Raw genomic sequence first — 15,456 nt, forward strand, 5'->3', positions numbered from 1 at the left:
GTAGTTGATAATAGATCAACTGTATTGCGTTGAATATTGAATAGCTGGAAGCTTTGCAGTTGGCCTGGGCCTGCTCTGCTGGCATGTTTGCTGAGGCTGTGAAAGGGGAGGAGAAAGAAAGCCCAGGAAGGCAGTTTTTCTGGGATAGTTGTGCCTAAGGAGAGAAGATGCATATGGGAATGGGGTAGAGAGTAGGTGAGTGAGTGAGACTTGGAAGATTCCCTGCTTTTTGGATACTGGGTATGTTTAAGGCTCATCTACTTCTTGAATGAAGTGTGGGAACAGGTACACCCCACTTCTCTGCTTAGCTTCCCAGACCTAGCCCTTTGCCAAGTCTTATCATATAGGGAGATGTTTATTTTCTCTGACAGCGCAGCCAGTCTCAGAGTAGAAAGCACCTAGAAAGGGCCCTAGTGTTCCCTCCATCCTAGGCAGCACATGATACACGAGTACACTGCCATCCTGCAGGAACAAGGACTAGCCACTATATCATGGTGATGCTCTTGCCATGGACAAACTGGGAATGAGAGAGAAAGAGAGCCTTTGTGATGTGTAAGACCTGGAGCTTGGGGATGCAGATGTTCTTTGTAAGCTGCAGAAAGGGGATGGTGTGTGCTGGAATGGGCAGAAAGATAAACAACAGATCAGCTCACAGTGAGGATTTTAGCAGTGTTCTTGGCAGGTTGTAGAGAGCTTTCCACAGCCCCGATTCTTAGAGGCAGCTCCAAATGCTTCCAGTGTTACCTGTTGGGCTAAGTTCTCTCTTAGTTTGAGATAACTGCTATGTATGTAGTGTGTTCATTTCCCAGACATAGTACTTCAAGTTCCTCTACCTATCTGATATGGACTCTCTGACATACTTGACAGGCTGTCTGGAGCCCCAGGCTCCCATGAAGGGATGTCTGAGGGTGTGGCACTTATTTTAGCAGCCACATTATAGCTTCTCAGAATCTGTTGTCTCCTTTTATACCACTGTAGCTGCCCTTTTCCAATGCCAGCACTTGTCTCCTTTACCTCTGTGTGTATCTTTTGGCTCTTGAGTTTTGTCTATGAAAGTTTGTTGTTCAATCTCAGGTATCCAGGATGCTGAACCCCATAGGTTGCCTTGGCCTCAGTGTAGAAGATTAAAGCTGTCATGTTTTTGTTTTGAAATTAATCATTAAAAAGAGCTTTTAGCTGGGCGCCAGTGGCTCATGCCTGTAATCCTAGCTACTCAATTAACTGAGATCTTAGGGTCAGGATTCAGAGCTATTCCAAGAAGAGGGTCTATGAGACTATTATCTCCAATTCTTACACCCCCCCCCAAAAAAAAATAAGTGGAGCAGTGGCTCAAGTGGTAGAGCCTTATCCTTAAGCAAAAAAAAAAAAAAAAATGCTCAGGGACACACCTAGACCAGGAATTCAAGCTCTAGGGGATCCCCCACCCTCCTCTGTCTATGTGTCTGTCTGTTCTCTCCCTTTCCCTCTCCCTCTTTCTCTCTCTCTCTCTGATACAGAGTTTGCTTCAGTTATATCACTTTATCTTCCCAAGTTCATCACATTCCCTTGTTCTGTTTTCATAGCTGTAAACTATATTTGAACACATTTTCCTTGCTTAAAAAATTAGTGTATATAGAAAACAAAACGTAGACCTTACCTATGACCCGGCCATATCACTCATGGTCATTGCTGCACTATTCACAATAGACAAGATACGGAAATAGCCCAGATGTCTCACAATAGATGAGGATCCCCCAAATACGGTACTTGTACACAGTGGAATTTTACACAGCCATTAGAAAGAATAAAATAATGTCATTTGCAGGGAAATGGGTGGAACTAGAACAAATCAACATGATTTGTTCTAAAGTAAGGTAAGCTTGGAGAGACAAGTGGTGCATATTCTCTTTGATACGCAGAAATTAGATCTAAAATGTATTGGGATATAACAAATTATACAGGATTCTAGATACACACAGTGAGACCAAAAGAGGATACTCTGAGGAGAGAAACACAAGGGCGCAATGCCTAAGTGCCTCTTCATATTTATATAAAAAATGTACACATTGAAACAAACTCCAAGATAGGGAACCAAGAGACTTCTCTCTCCCCCTCTCTCCCCCTCTCTCCCCCCCCTCTCCCCCCCTCTCCCCCTCTCTCCCCCTCTCTCCCTCCCTCTCCCCCTCCCCCTTTCCCCTTCCCTATCCTTCGCTCTCTCTCTCCCTCTCTCTCCCTCTCTCTCACTCAAGTTTTTGATGATTTTGTCTTTACCTTATATATGGTATATTCATGTATATATTTTCAGGGGGAGAGGGCACAGAACTAGAGGGAAAAAGGGTGAAAAAATATATCAGTGGAGCTCAATGGACATTGATACATTGATGAAAGTGAACTATACAACTTGTGGGTGGAGACAGGAGAGAGGGACTGGAAGAGAATGCGGGAACGGAAGACACTGTACAAAAGGAAATATACTCATTTCTTGACTTACGTAATGCCTTTGCATATCACCTTTATAAGAACAATAAATTAATAAAAACTATACAGAGAGAAGAGTTTCTTTGTGATTTTTCCATAGTTAATGTGTGAATGTTTTGCTTTATTGGTAGAGGATAGAGGTGACATGAAATGCCACCTTAGCATCCCTCTTGGACTTTTAGCTAATGAGAGTTGGTATGGGGCTGATTTTTCACCTGCTTTATGCTGTCTGCATGAGTTTGCCTGTCTGGTATTAGCCAATTACCACACCTCTCTAGCTGGCCCAGCCTAGTCATGCCTCTGATAGGGGCAGTTGGTACTGACTGGTTTGTACTGGCCATAAAGGACAAAGTGAGTGTGTTCTAAGTGTTGATATTAAGATTGACCTTTAAAGCTCACTTGTACTTCTGGGAGTGGTGGTTGGGTTTCTGGTGACAAGTTTTAGATGATAAAGTGGTAGGTAGAGGAAGCATTTCTCTTGATATGCACACATTACTTCCTATATTCAGATTTGCTCAGCTTGTTTCAGCTCTTTAATGGTAAGGGAAAGCAGACTTTCTGTGGGTAGCAATAGGGAAGCTGAGCTACTACATACAGAAATGGTGGCGGAGAACTCAAAAGAAGAGATACATAGGCCTGGTAAGGCCTTTGTCTGCACCCTCTGTTGGGAACCAGCTCTCTAACCAGTACTCTCAACTCTGTAACTGGAAACTTGGCAACCACTAGGAGCTTGACAACTAGAAAGATGAAGACCTTCTGCCTGGGATTTGGTCCCACCAAGCTCTACTCCAAATGACCTTAACCTTTATTGGGTGCTGTGGACCTCAACTACCAGGCTAGGGTTCATTTTAGGAAGGGTTACTGTCCAGCAGTGTACCAGGCACTGACTGGAAATAGGGCCTCAGTAAGTGGGGGAAGCTGGACCTGGTAGTATGCATACTCAACAGTTCATTCCATGTGGTTCCAGCACTTGGGAGGTTGAGGTCAAAGGATCACTGCACTAAGGAGTTTGAGGTTAGTAGGAAAACATAGGGAAACTCTGTCTCTTAAAACTAACAAAATAGGACTGGGCATAGTGGCTCATGCCTGTAATCCTAGCTACTCAGGAGGCTGAGATCTAAGGATCATGGTTCAGAGCCAGCCCAGGCACTAAAGACAATGAGACTCTTATCTCCAATTAATCACTAGAAAATGGGAAGTGGGGCTGTGGCTCAAGGGGTATGGTGGTAGCCTTGAGCTGAAGAGCTCAGGGAAAATGCCCAGGGGTAGGGTGGTAGCCTCGAGCTGGGGAGCTCAGGGACAACGCCGAGGACCAGAGTTGAAGCCCCGTGACCAACAACAAAACCCCCAAACATACATATATACAGAGATATATGTCTATATCTATATTTATATCTGTCTGTCTATCTGGAAGTCCCAATCAAGACCACTGAGTTTTAGGAGTAGTGTCCCCATTGCCAAGGGACAGTTTTTATTTCTGTAGAGCTTTTATTGCTCAGGCATTTTTTGTTGTCCTCCTTTACCCTCCTCCCTCCCTCCCCCACTTCATCTTTCTTGTATTTTTTTCCCTTTTTTCTTTTTTTAAGTTTTATTTTATTGTCAAGGTGGCATATAGAGGGTACTGAGTATATTACTTCTTGAGCATTGTTACCCCTTCCCATGTTCTCCCACTCCCCCCCCCACCTTTTCCTGTATTTTTGAGGTAAGGTCTCTGTGTAGGCCTTGAATTTTTGATCTTCCTGCCTTAGTGTAGTGATAGGCCCACTCCTAGCAAGAATGCTGTACTTTCTAAGCCTTCTTAAGTGTGACCATCCTCTCAGTCCTTGCTGGCTCAGATGCTCCCTAGACTTCCTGCCTCTCACTGGTGACCATGTGGTTAGAGTATCTCTCACGTGCATTCTTCTTTCCATATAAAATATGAATTCTTTTTTTCTTGTTGTTGGTTGTGGGGCTTGGACTCTGGGCTGGCCAAAATATGCATTATTATATATAAGATGAAAACATTAATACATGGAAATACTTAAATAAACACTTATTCTTTGACTTGGAGATGCTGTTAAAGTTGTCCTGAACATCCTTTTAGACCTCTTCGTACAGTTCATACACATACTTCATTTAATAATTTTATTTTTATTTGTATGTATTATTTAGGCAAGATCTTGTTGCCAAGTTTCCCATGCTGGCCTCAAACTTGTAATATGCCTTGCTTCAACTGCCGGGTGCAAGTATTACAGATGTATATCACCATACTTGGCTAAAATTATTTAAAAAATGTAAAATTGAAATGTAAGTATACCTATAGAACAGTGTTTCAATTGTTAGTGTTTAATTTCATTTTCACAATGTAATTGGGCCTATGACCCATTCTTTCTAGAACCTTCCTTAGGGAAGCTGATTGTGTCAACCGTGTACAAATAGAACTTAACTCAATATCTGTGTGTGTGTGTGTATGTGTGTATTTAGCAAGGGGCTAATTCTATGCAACTTAATACTTCAATTAGTAGTATGTGATGACTACATGTCAGTTAGTGCTGAATGTTCTTAGTTTCTTGCAGATGACTTCCACAGTTTGCAATGTGTCTTCTAGTATTTACCATCCCATTATGGTTGACATTTAGGTGGTTTACATTTCATTTGATATTACAAGCAGTTGCTTTTATATGGTTGCTAATGTTTGAGCTTCCTTAATTCTCTTAGATAACTAACTTGGAGTGGGTGGCTAGGACAAAGGCCACAGCTTTTCCTGGCTGCCCTGTGGCCCAGGTGCTCTGGAAGTGGCTCCACCTTGGCCTCCCCTGAGAGACTCCCATAATGTCCAGGCCCCTTCTGCCTAGCTGCTGACCCTCATGTCTGGGTGTTAGCTAGTACTAATCAAACTTTTCTTTATTTTCCAACAGCGCTGTGTGGTGCTGCGTTTTCTCAAGTTTCCTCCAAATAGGAAGAAGGTAAGATTGGCAGGATGGCCACACAATCATTATAGCTATTGTTTAAAAAGACTTGGAATTTTTCCCTATGTATTCTAGTTGTGGAAATTGAAATATGACATAAATATTCAATACAGAAAGTGGTAGGCTTCCATTCCTGATATGAGACCTGACAAGGCCCTGTGTTTCCCTGTGTGTCCCTACATGTCACTCACTGAGTGTCACCATGGTAACATGTGCTGAACAGGAATTTCCCTTGCTCTGCCTATGGATCCTGCTCAGAGGGTTCGGCTGTTGATAAGGAACCCAGGACTAGGTCTGGCTTTGTTTTTACCAAGTTTCTTAGTTTCTGCTGCCTAAGTTTTCCCATCTGTGGAATTCTGTCTGTGGAAATAGTGTATGACACCAATAGAGAGTCTGTATTATGTTCAATGTCTGGGTAAGGTCAAATGGATCATCTGGTTTCTATTGGCTGAGTTATCTATGAACCATTATGAACAACAGACACCTCTGTAGTGAATCTTCCAGCCACCGACTAAAGCAGTGTTTATCCAGGTAGTATTTGCTCTTTGTAATATGTAGGTGACAGTGCAATGCAGCTGCTTGATCACAGAACTTAGTCATTCTCCTGTTGGTCTGGTGGGTTTTTATTAGAAACTGTGACATAGCTGTGCAGGGCCACCAGTTGTGCTCTGGGCTTTTCTGTCAAGCTGAGTTGTGGTCCTTTTGTGGGAGCTGTAGCACATTGGCAGTGCTTTGGTATAGGGGGTGGCAGTGACTTCCCTAGGGCTAAGAATGACTATTTAGTCTTGGGACCCCCCAGTCCTGGATGGGTGCTGAGTACCTCTAGGGTTGCCCTGAAAAGGCCCCAGGAGCGCAGGCCAAGCCTGCTCTATCAGTCCAGCTTTTGTCACACTTGAGAAGCCATCATCTTGGACCTTCCAAGCTAGCTGGAACATCCCTTTAATTCTTCTGTGGTACTAGAGTACTATATAAGTGCTCTACCACTGAGCTATGTCTTCAGTTCAGTCCTGTTTTGTTTTTTTTTTTTCCTGCAGTTGTGTGTTTGTGTGTGTGTCTAAATCTGTGGGATGTGTATGTGTACTGATATTGATATTGTAACTTGAACTCGGGGACTTGAACTTTGTCTTGGCTTTTTTTTTGTCGGTCATGGGGCTTGAACTTTGGGCCTGGACACTGTCCTTGAACTCTTCAGCTCAAGGCTAGTGCTCTACCAGTTGAGCCACAGCACCATTTCCAGTTTTCTGATGGTTAATTAAAATAAGAGTCTCACAGACTTTTGGGCTGTCTTTGAACCCCAATCCTCAGATCTCAGATCCTGAGTAGTGAGGATTACAGGCATGAGCCACTGGTGCCCCGCTGTCTGGGCTTTCTTGCTCATGGCTTGTGCTCTACCACTTGAGTTATGCTTCCATTTTTGGCATATTACTTGTTAGAGATGGGAATTTCTCAGACTTTTTTGTTCAGACTGGATTTCAACTGAGATCCTTGTTCTCAGACGCTTGAGTAGCTAAGATTATAGGTGTGAGCCAGTGGTGGTGTCTGGCTTAGGGTTATTTTAGAAAAGGTTTCACTTACTGCTGGGTGTGTACCTGGACTGTGATTTACCGCCTTTAGGGTTCCTATTGTTGAAGATGAGTAGAGAGGTACACTACTATGTCTTAACTATGATGTTACTATGTGGAGATAGTCTTGTGGACTTTCCTGCTCATCCTGGCTTTGAGCTGATATCCTGCCATTTTCAGCCTCCCAGGTAGTTAGGATTATAGGCTCGAGCCACTGGTGCTCTGCCGTACCTGGCTTTTTACCCTTTAGAAACATCTGATTGGGAAGAAAACACTTCATTCTATATTTAAAACTAGATGCTGACTTTGGATGTGAGAGTTTGCCAGTCATCTGCTCTGTGGGTATAGTGGATGGCAGTGATGCTCGTGGATGTGGGATGAGGGACATCAGAGGTTTATGCTGAGGGTTTCCTGTGCTTGTCTCTTGCAGACCTCTGAAGAGATATTTCAGCACCTGCAGAACATAGTGGACTTTGGCAAAAATGTCATGAAGGAATTCTTGGGGGAGAACTGTGTTCACTGTGGGGTAAGTGATCTTTATTCAAATCTCAATTCATGGATAGTTCCTGTATCAACCATACCAATGTCTCAGTTATTATGGGAATTTTGTGCTTAATGACATTGAGGTAAACTTTGAATACTCTGAGTCATCAGGTACCTTACTCTCTGTTGTGCCAAGTGAAAGTTGAGTACCATGCAGTTGGAAGGATCTTGCTCACTGTCGCCCAACTCTGCCCTAGGCTCCTGTTTGGTGAGACACTCAAGTGTCCAGCCATCCTTGAGCCCAAAGAGACAGCTTTTTCTTCTGCTCTTCAAGTACCTTCTGTAGGTTAGGGAACAAATTGGTCTCCGCCGTAGAAACTGCTGACTTGAGCATGAGCACAGGACAAGTTATTGGATTGATCTAGTGTAGATCCTAGTTGCCTCATTTAATTTTTAATTTTAAGGTGATATCCAGAGGGGTTACCATTTTGTAAGTCAGGTAATAAATGCATTTCTTTTTTTGCCAGGCCTGGGGCTTGAACTCAGGGCCTGAGCACTGTCCTTGGGTTTTCTCAAGGCTAGAACCCTACCACTTGAGCTACAGCACCACTTCTGGCCTTTTCTGTGTATATGGAGCCAAGGAATTGAACTCAGGTCTTCGTGCATGCTATGCTAGCACTCTTACCACTAGGCCGAACTCCCAGCTCTTGTCTGCATTTCTTTTTGGACAGTGGCACCCTTTCCCTCACTGTCTCCCAGTTTTTTCCCTTTTGCCCTTACCCACAAGTTGTACAGTTCATTTCAACATAGTGTCTACTGAATACCACTGCTGCATTTATTTGTTTATCCTTTTTCCCTCCATTTCTGTATTCCCCAAACCTTTTAAAGATATATGAACAAACAAGACTAAAAAAGCCAAAGAAGCAAAACTACCAAAAAGCAAAAACAAGACAATGCCATTTTCACCAACGACAGCAGACAAAAACCTTGTTTCCATTTCCTAGAATTTATTTCAATAAATATTATTTTTTATGTTCCTAGGCACAGAGGCTTTGTACCTTGGGGTTTGTTCCCTAAGAATATCCTTTAGTCTCACTGTGTGTGAATACCTAGAATCCTGTATAATTTATCATTGTATTTTAGATTTGGCTTCTGCATGTGAAAACATGCGCTGTTTGTCTCTTTTGAGCTTGTCTTACTTCATTTACCACAATTTGTTCTAGGCACATTCATTTCCCTGAAAATGACATAATATTCTTTCTAATGGCTGTGTAAAATTCCATTGTGTATCATTTTTTTGATCCAGTTATCTATTTTAGGGCATTTGGGCTGTTCCCATAACTTGGCTGTTGTGAATAGTACAGCAGTGAACATGGATGTACAAATGCCTTTCTGGTATCCTGGCTTATGATGTTCTGGGTAGATGCCCAGGAGTGGTATGGCTGGATCATAGGGAAGACCTATGTTTAGTTGTTTGAGGAACTTCCAGACTGCTGTCCAGAGTGGTTGTACTAGTTTATATTCCCACCAACAGGGCAATAGGGCTCTTTTTTCCCCCACATTCCTTCCAGCATTTGTTGTTTGAATTCATTAAGTCGGCCAGTTTAACTAGGGTGAGATAGAATCTCAGAGCTGTTTTGATTTCCATTTCCTTTATAGTCAGGGATGTTGAGCATTTCCTCATACTTTTCTTTTCCACTCTTGCCTCTTTGTCTGAGAAGTCTCTCCTTATTTCCTTTGCCCCTTTAGTGCTTGGTTTATTATCTTTAGGAGGGGTTAATTTCTTGAGCTCTATGTATATTTTTGGATATTACGCCTTGGTAAGATGTATTGCTGGTAAAGATCTCCCAGTTTGTTGTTGTCTTTCTTGTTCAGTCACTATATCCTTTGCTGTGTAGAAACGTTTGAGTTTGATATAATCCTATTTGTCAAGTCTCCTATATGCTCTGTCCCTAAGACTCTTTTCAAGAAGTTCCTAACTTTATAAAGTTCTAGTATTTCTCCTACTCCCTCTTGCAGTAATTTTAAAGTTTCAGGTCTGACATTGAGGTCTTTTATCCACATTGAGTTGATATTTGTGCATGGTGATAATCAGGGATCTACTTTTAACTTTCTGTATATGGATGCCCAGTTTTTCCAACACCACTTGTTGAAGAGGCTGTCTTTTTTTTTATTGTTTATCTTTGACTCTCTCATCAAATATCAGATATCTGTAGGTATATAGTTTTTTTTTTCTACTTCTTTTTTTTTTATTGTAATTAGTAAAAGGGTTACATGATATTTGCCAGATAGAAGGTGCATTAATTCACATACATTGATACCCTTTCGCATGTCTTGGTACCCATTACCCTCCCCACACCCTTTTAGTCTTTTTTTTTTTTGCTAGTCCTGGGCTTGAACTCAGGGGCTGAGCACTGTCCTTGGACTTTCTCAAGGCTAGAGCTCCACCACTTGAGCCTCAGCACCACTTCTGGCTTTTTTTCTATATGTGGTACCGAGGAATCGAACCCGGGTCTTCATGCATGCTAGGCAAGCACTTTAACCACTAGGCCAAACTCCAAGCCCCTAGGTATATAGTTTTATTTTTGAGTTGTCATGATCTTTAGGTTTATTTTTGTGCCAATACCAAGCTGTTTTTATTATTATGGCTCTCTAGAAGAGTTTGAGGTCTAGAATTATTATACTACAAGAATTGCTCCCCCACCTCCTTTATTAGTATTGCTTTGGCTATTCCAGGATTTTTGTTGTTCCACAGGAATTTTTGGGTTGTTTTTCTATCTTGGTAAAGAATGTATGGGTTTTATTAGATTTGTAGATCACGTTTGGCAGTATGGCCATCTTTATAGTACTATTTCTGCTTATCCATGAACATGGGAAGTCTTTCCATTTTCTGAGATAGTCTTTGATTTCTTTTTTCAAAATTCTATAGTTTTTGCCGTAAAGGTCTTTTCCTTCTTTGGTTGGGTTTATTCCCCAATTAAAAAAATATTTTGGGACCAGCCCTGGCTTGAACTCAGGGACCAACCACTGACCTTTGGATTTCTCAAGGCTCTACCACCTGAGCCACAGCATCACTTCCGGCTTTTTCTAAGTATGTGGTACCGAAGTATAGAACTTAGGTCTTTGTGCATGCTAGGGAAACACTACCACTAGGCTAAACTCTCGTTCCTTTTTCTAGAACTTTTAACATGAATGGATATTGTATGTTGTTGAAGGCCCTTTCTTCATCTATTGAGATGATCATGTGGTTCTTGTGTTTCTCTTTAGTGTGAGATACTATGTGTATTAATTTACATATGTTAAACCTGCCCTATATATTTGAGATAAAACCCACTTGATAATAATGTATCTTTTTTTATTAGTTGCTGAATTCTATATGCTAGTATTTTATTGAAGAGCTTTGCATCTGTTTTCATAAGAAAGTTTGGTGTGTAGCTACCTTTTTTAATTGGAACCCCATCTGGTTTGGGATGAATGTGACTCTGACTTCATAAAATGACTTTGGAATTGATCCTTCCATTTCAATTTCACATAAAACTTTTATGTTTGAGGAGTACCAGTTGTAGTTTAGCTTTAAAAGCCTTACAGAATTCAGCTGTGAATCCATCAGGACCCAGACTTTTCCTTGTCGGAAGCCTCATTATTCCATAATTGCAACGCATGTTATGATTGCCCAATTTAATTTTAAAAGCTGGGATTTTGCGGGGCACCAGTGGCTCCTGCTTGTAACCCTGGCAACTCCGTAGACTGAGATCTGCTGATTGTGAGTCAAAGCCATCCTTGGCACGAAAGTTTGTGAGACTCTTATCCCCAGTTAACCAGCTAAAAGCCAGAAGTGGAACTGTGGCCCAGGTGGTAGAATGCTTCTAGCCTTGAGCAAAAAACTCAGGAATAGCTCTCTGAGGCCCTAAATTCAAGCTCCTGGCCTGCCCCCCCCCCCCCAAGTAACAGAGAAAAAGAAAAAAAGCTGGGATTTGGAAGAAAAGTCTTGAAAACACTTAGTGCTTCTGTTTATACTGACCTTTTTTGCAGCTTGTCTATGTGATGACCAGACAGAGGTGCTCTCTGGCCCACCTATCTGACCTGGATTGCTTTCTGTGTAGAGTGTGGCCTGAAGACTCGAAAGTGACCTTAGTTTTGCCTTTTTATCAGCTGCTGCTGCCCATGGGCTTAGTTTATTTTATTCTCCTGGATGTGCCCATTGGATGTTGTCTTCCTTAGGGAGAGAATATTTTCAGAGGTACCATCTTTCCCAGTGGGCAGGGTGGGAGTGTCTGTGCATTTCATATTGTTTTTGGAGCAGGATGTGGTGCTGGTGGTTGTTGTTGCCTGGGTTGAGGACTGGCTGTGAAGGTCTCAGTTGTGCTGGTCATTGAAGTGGGCAGTGGGGACTCTTATGAGGGACTGGCAGGATCAGGGATGCCTCTGGTACCTTTTTCCCCTAGTATAGGTGAAGCCGTAGTAACAGCACTACCCTCTTGTGTGTCTCCTGTGTTTTGACACTACCAGTGAATAAGAGCTAGCTTTTTCTCAAGTGATCATGTCCTGGCTGGCTGCTCTCAGTGTGGGACTCATTAGATCTCCCAGCAACCGTGTAACCTTGGTGGCTGCATTGGCAGAGCTGTGTTGACCCAGCAGCAAACACAGATGCGTCAGCTAGTTAGGCAAGATGGAGTCCTGAAGGACCTTTCCTTTCATCCTGTGTGTTCTAGGGCAAGACGTGTGGTCTGAGAGTCTTGGTTCTCTATAGAACTGGAGAATTTGGGGAACTTGTGTGAGTGAGTGTGTGTGTGTGTGTGTATGTGTATGTGTATGTGTATATGCATGTATGGCCTTGTTGGCCTTGGGGCATAAACTCAGGGGCCTGGGCACTATCCCTGTGCTTTTTTGTTTAAGGCTAGGGTTCTACTGCTTGAGCCACAGCTCCACTTCTAGCTTCTTTCGGTAGTTAATTGGAGATAAGAATCTCATGGACTCTCCTGTCTGGGCTGGCTTCTAACCACGAACCTTAGATCTCTGTCTCCTGAGTAGCTAGGATCACAGATGTGCCACCAGGGTCTGGCTAGGGAACTCTTCAGCACTGGAGGGACCTGAAATTTTATAAGCTCCCATCCTGTTTCTTATGACTGGATCCACCAAGAGTTTGGATGTCACATGGGATGCCTTTAATTCCCCATTTGAACCTCATGAGATGATTTGTAGGCTTGGTGGGTCTCATTCCGCTGGAGGCTCTGTAGCCTGTGTCCTGCGTAGCATCCTGTCATCCCTTTGAGAGATACCATGCCTCAGCATTAGCTATCTCCAGGAGGAGCATTCTGTGGGTATCATCTCTGTTTTTTTCTGGCAGTTGCCTTGTATAATGCTCATTATCATATGCTCATGTGGTCAGATATATAACATTGCCATCTAACCTAAAATGGGATACCACCTGTAAACATTTTTTATCTTGAATTGAAACATATACATCCTAATTGTACAATAAGCCCTTTGAAGTTGTTTAGAGGAAGTCCAGGTCTGCTCTTCCCTATGACTGTGACTCAGGACGACAGTGGGCAGATAGTGGCAGAGAGGGTGGCATTGTTTGTCTAGCCATGTGTGTAAGGATATAAGACCACTGTGGTTTGTGTGTGTGTGTGTGTGTGTGTGTGTGTGTGTGTGTGTGTGTGTGTGTGTGTGTTTGTCAATGTGGGGCTTGAACTCTGGGCCTGGGTGTTGTCCCTGAGATTTTTTCAGCTCAAGGCTAGAACTCTACTACACTGAGCCACAGCGCTACTTCCAGGTTTCTTGTAGTTAATTGTGCCTGGGCTGGCTTTGAACTGCGATCCTCAGATCTCTGCCTCCTGAGTAGGTAGGATTACAGGCGTTAGCCACTGGCGCCTGGCAAGACTACTGCATTTCTTGGATGGGAATAGCCGAGCAGTTCTTGTCATCATCCGAGGATGCAGCATGATGTGCATTTGTCCCTTTGAACTTTTTGGTTTCAGTTGGAACTAGACCTTTTATGAGATAGTCCAAGTTTTGAAATTCTAAACTTTGACATTTTTCATGTTTGCCTCATGTCTCACCTACGTACCTAAGTATTGAGTGCTTAGTGCCTCACATTTCCTTAGTTGATAGCATATTTAAGTGGATAATGAAGGGACAATATGGAATTAGAATGGTAGTATAGGAAATAGGACCAAGCTGAACCAGGGCTAGTTAGGCCCAGATGGAGAAGGCTGCTCTGTTCTCCCTTGGCAGGATTCCAATATTCTTGTGCTATGTCTTCTCTGACTCTGAGGTGTTTCCAGAAGTCACAATTCTACTCTGGAAGCACAAAGGGACAGGTAAAAGGGTAAGCAATATAATCCCTTTTCTTTGAAGAGAAGTGCTGGCTGCCAGTCACAATAGTCCTCCGTGGTTGACTCATTGGCATGCTTGCCATCTTAGTAACGATTGATTCCATCAAACACGGAATGGCTGATCAGGTGAAAGTGGGAGGTGCTTTTTTCTGAGGGGCCAGTGAGTTTCCTTGTGGCCCAAGAACTAACTTCCTTGCTATCCTTGGCTTTGTCAAGGATTGAACTCTACCATTTGAGCCACAGCACCACTTCTGGCTTTTTCTGTGCATGTGGTACTTAGGAATCGACCCCGGGTTTTCATGCATGCTAGGCAAGCACTGTACTACTAGGCCAAATTCCGGGCCCATCGCTGATTTTTTTTTTTTTTTTTTTTGGCCAGTCCTGGGGCTTGAACTCAGGGTTTGGGCACTGTCCTTGGATACTTTTTGCTTAAGGCTAGCACTCTGCCACTTGAGCCACAGCATCACCAGCTTTTTCTGTGTATGTGGTACCAAGGAATAGAAATCAGGGCTTTATGCACGCTAAGTGAGCATTCTACCTACCACTAGGCTTATGCTTCCTGCCCCTGCCGTGGCAGATTTTTTTTTGGGGGGGGGTCAGTTGGGGGGCTTGAACTCGGGGCCTGAGCACTATCCCTGAGCTCTTCAGCTCAAGGCTACCGCCCTTCACCTTGAGCCACAGCTCCATTTCTGGTTTTCTAATGGTTACTTGGAGATAAAAGGCTCCCAGTCTTTAGTGCCGTGAATGGCTTTGAACCTTGATCCTCAGATCTCAGCCTCCTGAGTAGTTAGGATTACAGTTGTTAGCCACCATGCCCAGCTGAATTTTTTAAGTTATAATTTTGAAAATTGTGATCAAATGTAGATAATAATCAAATTCATCATTTTAGCCGTGGTTTGTGGCAACTGTACTCTTGATGTTGAGTAACCTGTGCATTTTGTATTTTTTCTTAACAGGAAGTAGTTCAGCTGCCTTTAGAGTTTGTGAAACAGCTGTGTTTGAAGATACAGTCCGAAAGACCAGGTAAAACTGTCGTAACTTGGAATATTGTTTGTGATTTTAAAAATTCTGTTCTTGCATGTTTGAAATGACTAACCATGTGAAGTATGGATAGTTTTTAGCAGGTCTGTTGCCAGAAACTTTTATTATACACATACCTGTCTCCCCTCAGTCCCATGCCTTCTTTCCTCCCACTTTTGCTGGTGGGTTTGTTATCAAGAACCAGGTCAAAGCTTTTTCTTCCCCAGTCATTGATCAGAGTCATAAAGTCCATATGTTGATGGTGGAAATGCCTCTTCCTTGGTGACAGCCAGGCAGTAAGAGTATGAAATTGGCCACCATTCCTAATTGGGATTAGAAAGTGAAAGCAAGCTATTGGCTGGGGCAAGGAGGAGTGGCAAAAGGGAGGCTGCCAGGTGGTGTCTAGGCTCCCGGTAGTGTCTTTACAAGGTAGGCAGAGGCCAACTGTAGCTCCTTTCCTCAGCTGCTCGTGCTCCTCAGTCTCTATGCTTTATTTTCTTTTTGCTCTTATTGGGCCTTATGTTCTTACTTGTCATTTTTGCATTTTTGCTTATGGCTGGTGTTCTATGCTTGAGCCATGCCTCCACTTCCATCTTTAAAAAATTTTTTTTAATGGTTATTTATCCTTTTATTAATGTTTTTTAT

General features: G+C 42.8%; 1 protein-coding gene across 2 annotated transcripts in view; it reads left to right on the forward strand.

The window, feature by feature from the left end:
- The window catches only part of Ippk (inositol-pentakisphosphate 2-kinase), a 49,304-nt gene that overhangs the window by 3,136 nt on the left and 30,712 nt on the right, over nucleotides 1-15,456 (forward strand). The window contains exons 2-5 of one of the 2 annotated variants that reach the window (XM_090329930.1): nucleotides 4,609-4,743; nucleotides 5,355-5,402; nucleotides 7,398-7,493; nucleotides 14,748-14,814. In XM_090329930.1, the coding sequence (XP_090186056.1) occupies nucleotides 7,455-7,493; nucleotides 14,748-14,814 (106 nt within the window). In that variant the 5' untranslated portion in view covers nucleotides 4,609-4,743; nucleotides 5,355-5,402; nucleotides 7,398-7,454. The remainder of the gene's footprint in view (nucleotides 1-4,608; nucleotides 4,744-5,354; nucleotides 5,403-7,397; nucleotides 7,494-14,747; nucleotides 14,815-15,456) is intronic. The other variant, XM_090329929.1, reaches the window with a different exon arrangement.

The sequence above is a fragment of the Megascapheus bottae genome, chromosome 3, assembly GCF_031878675.1.
Source record: "Megascapheus bottae isolate mThoBot1 chromosome 3, mThoBot2.hap1, whole genome shotgun sequence".
NCBI lineage: Eukaryota > Metazoa > Chordata > Mammalia > Rodentia > Geomyidae > Megascapheus > Megascapheus bottae.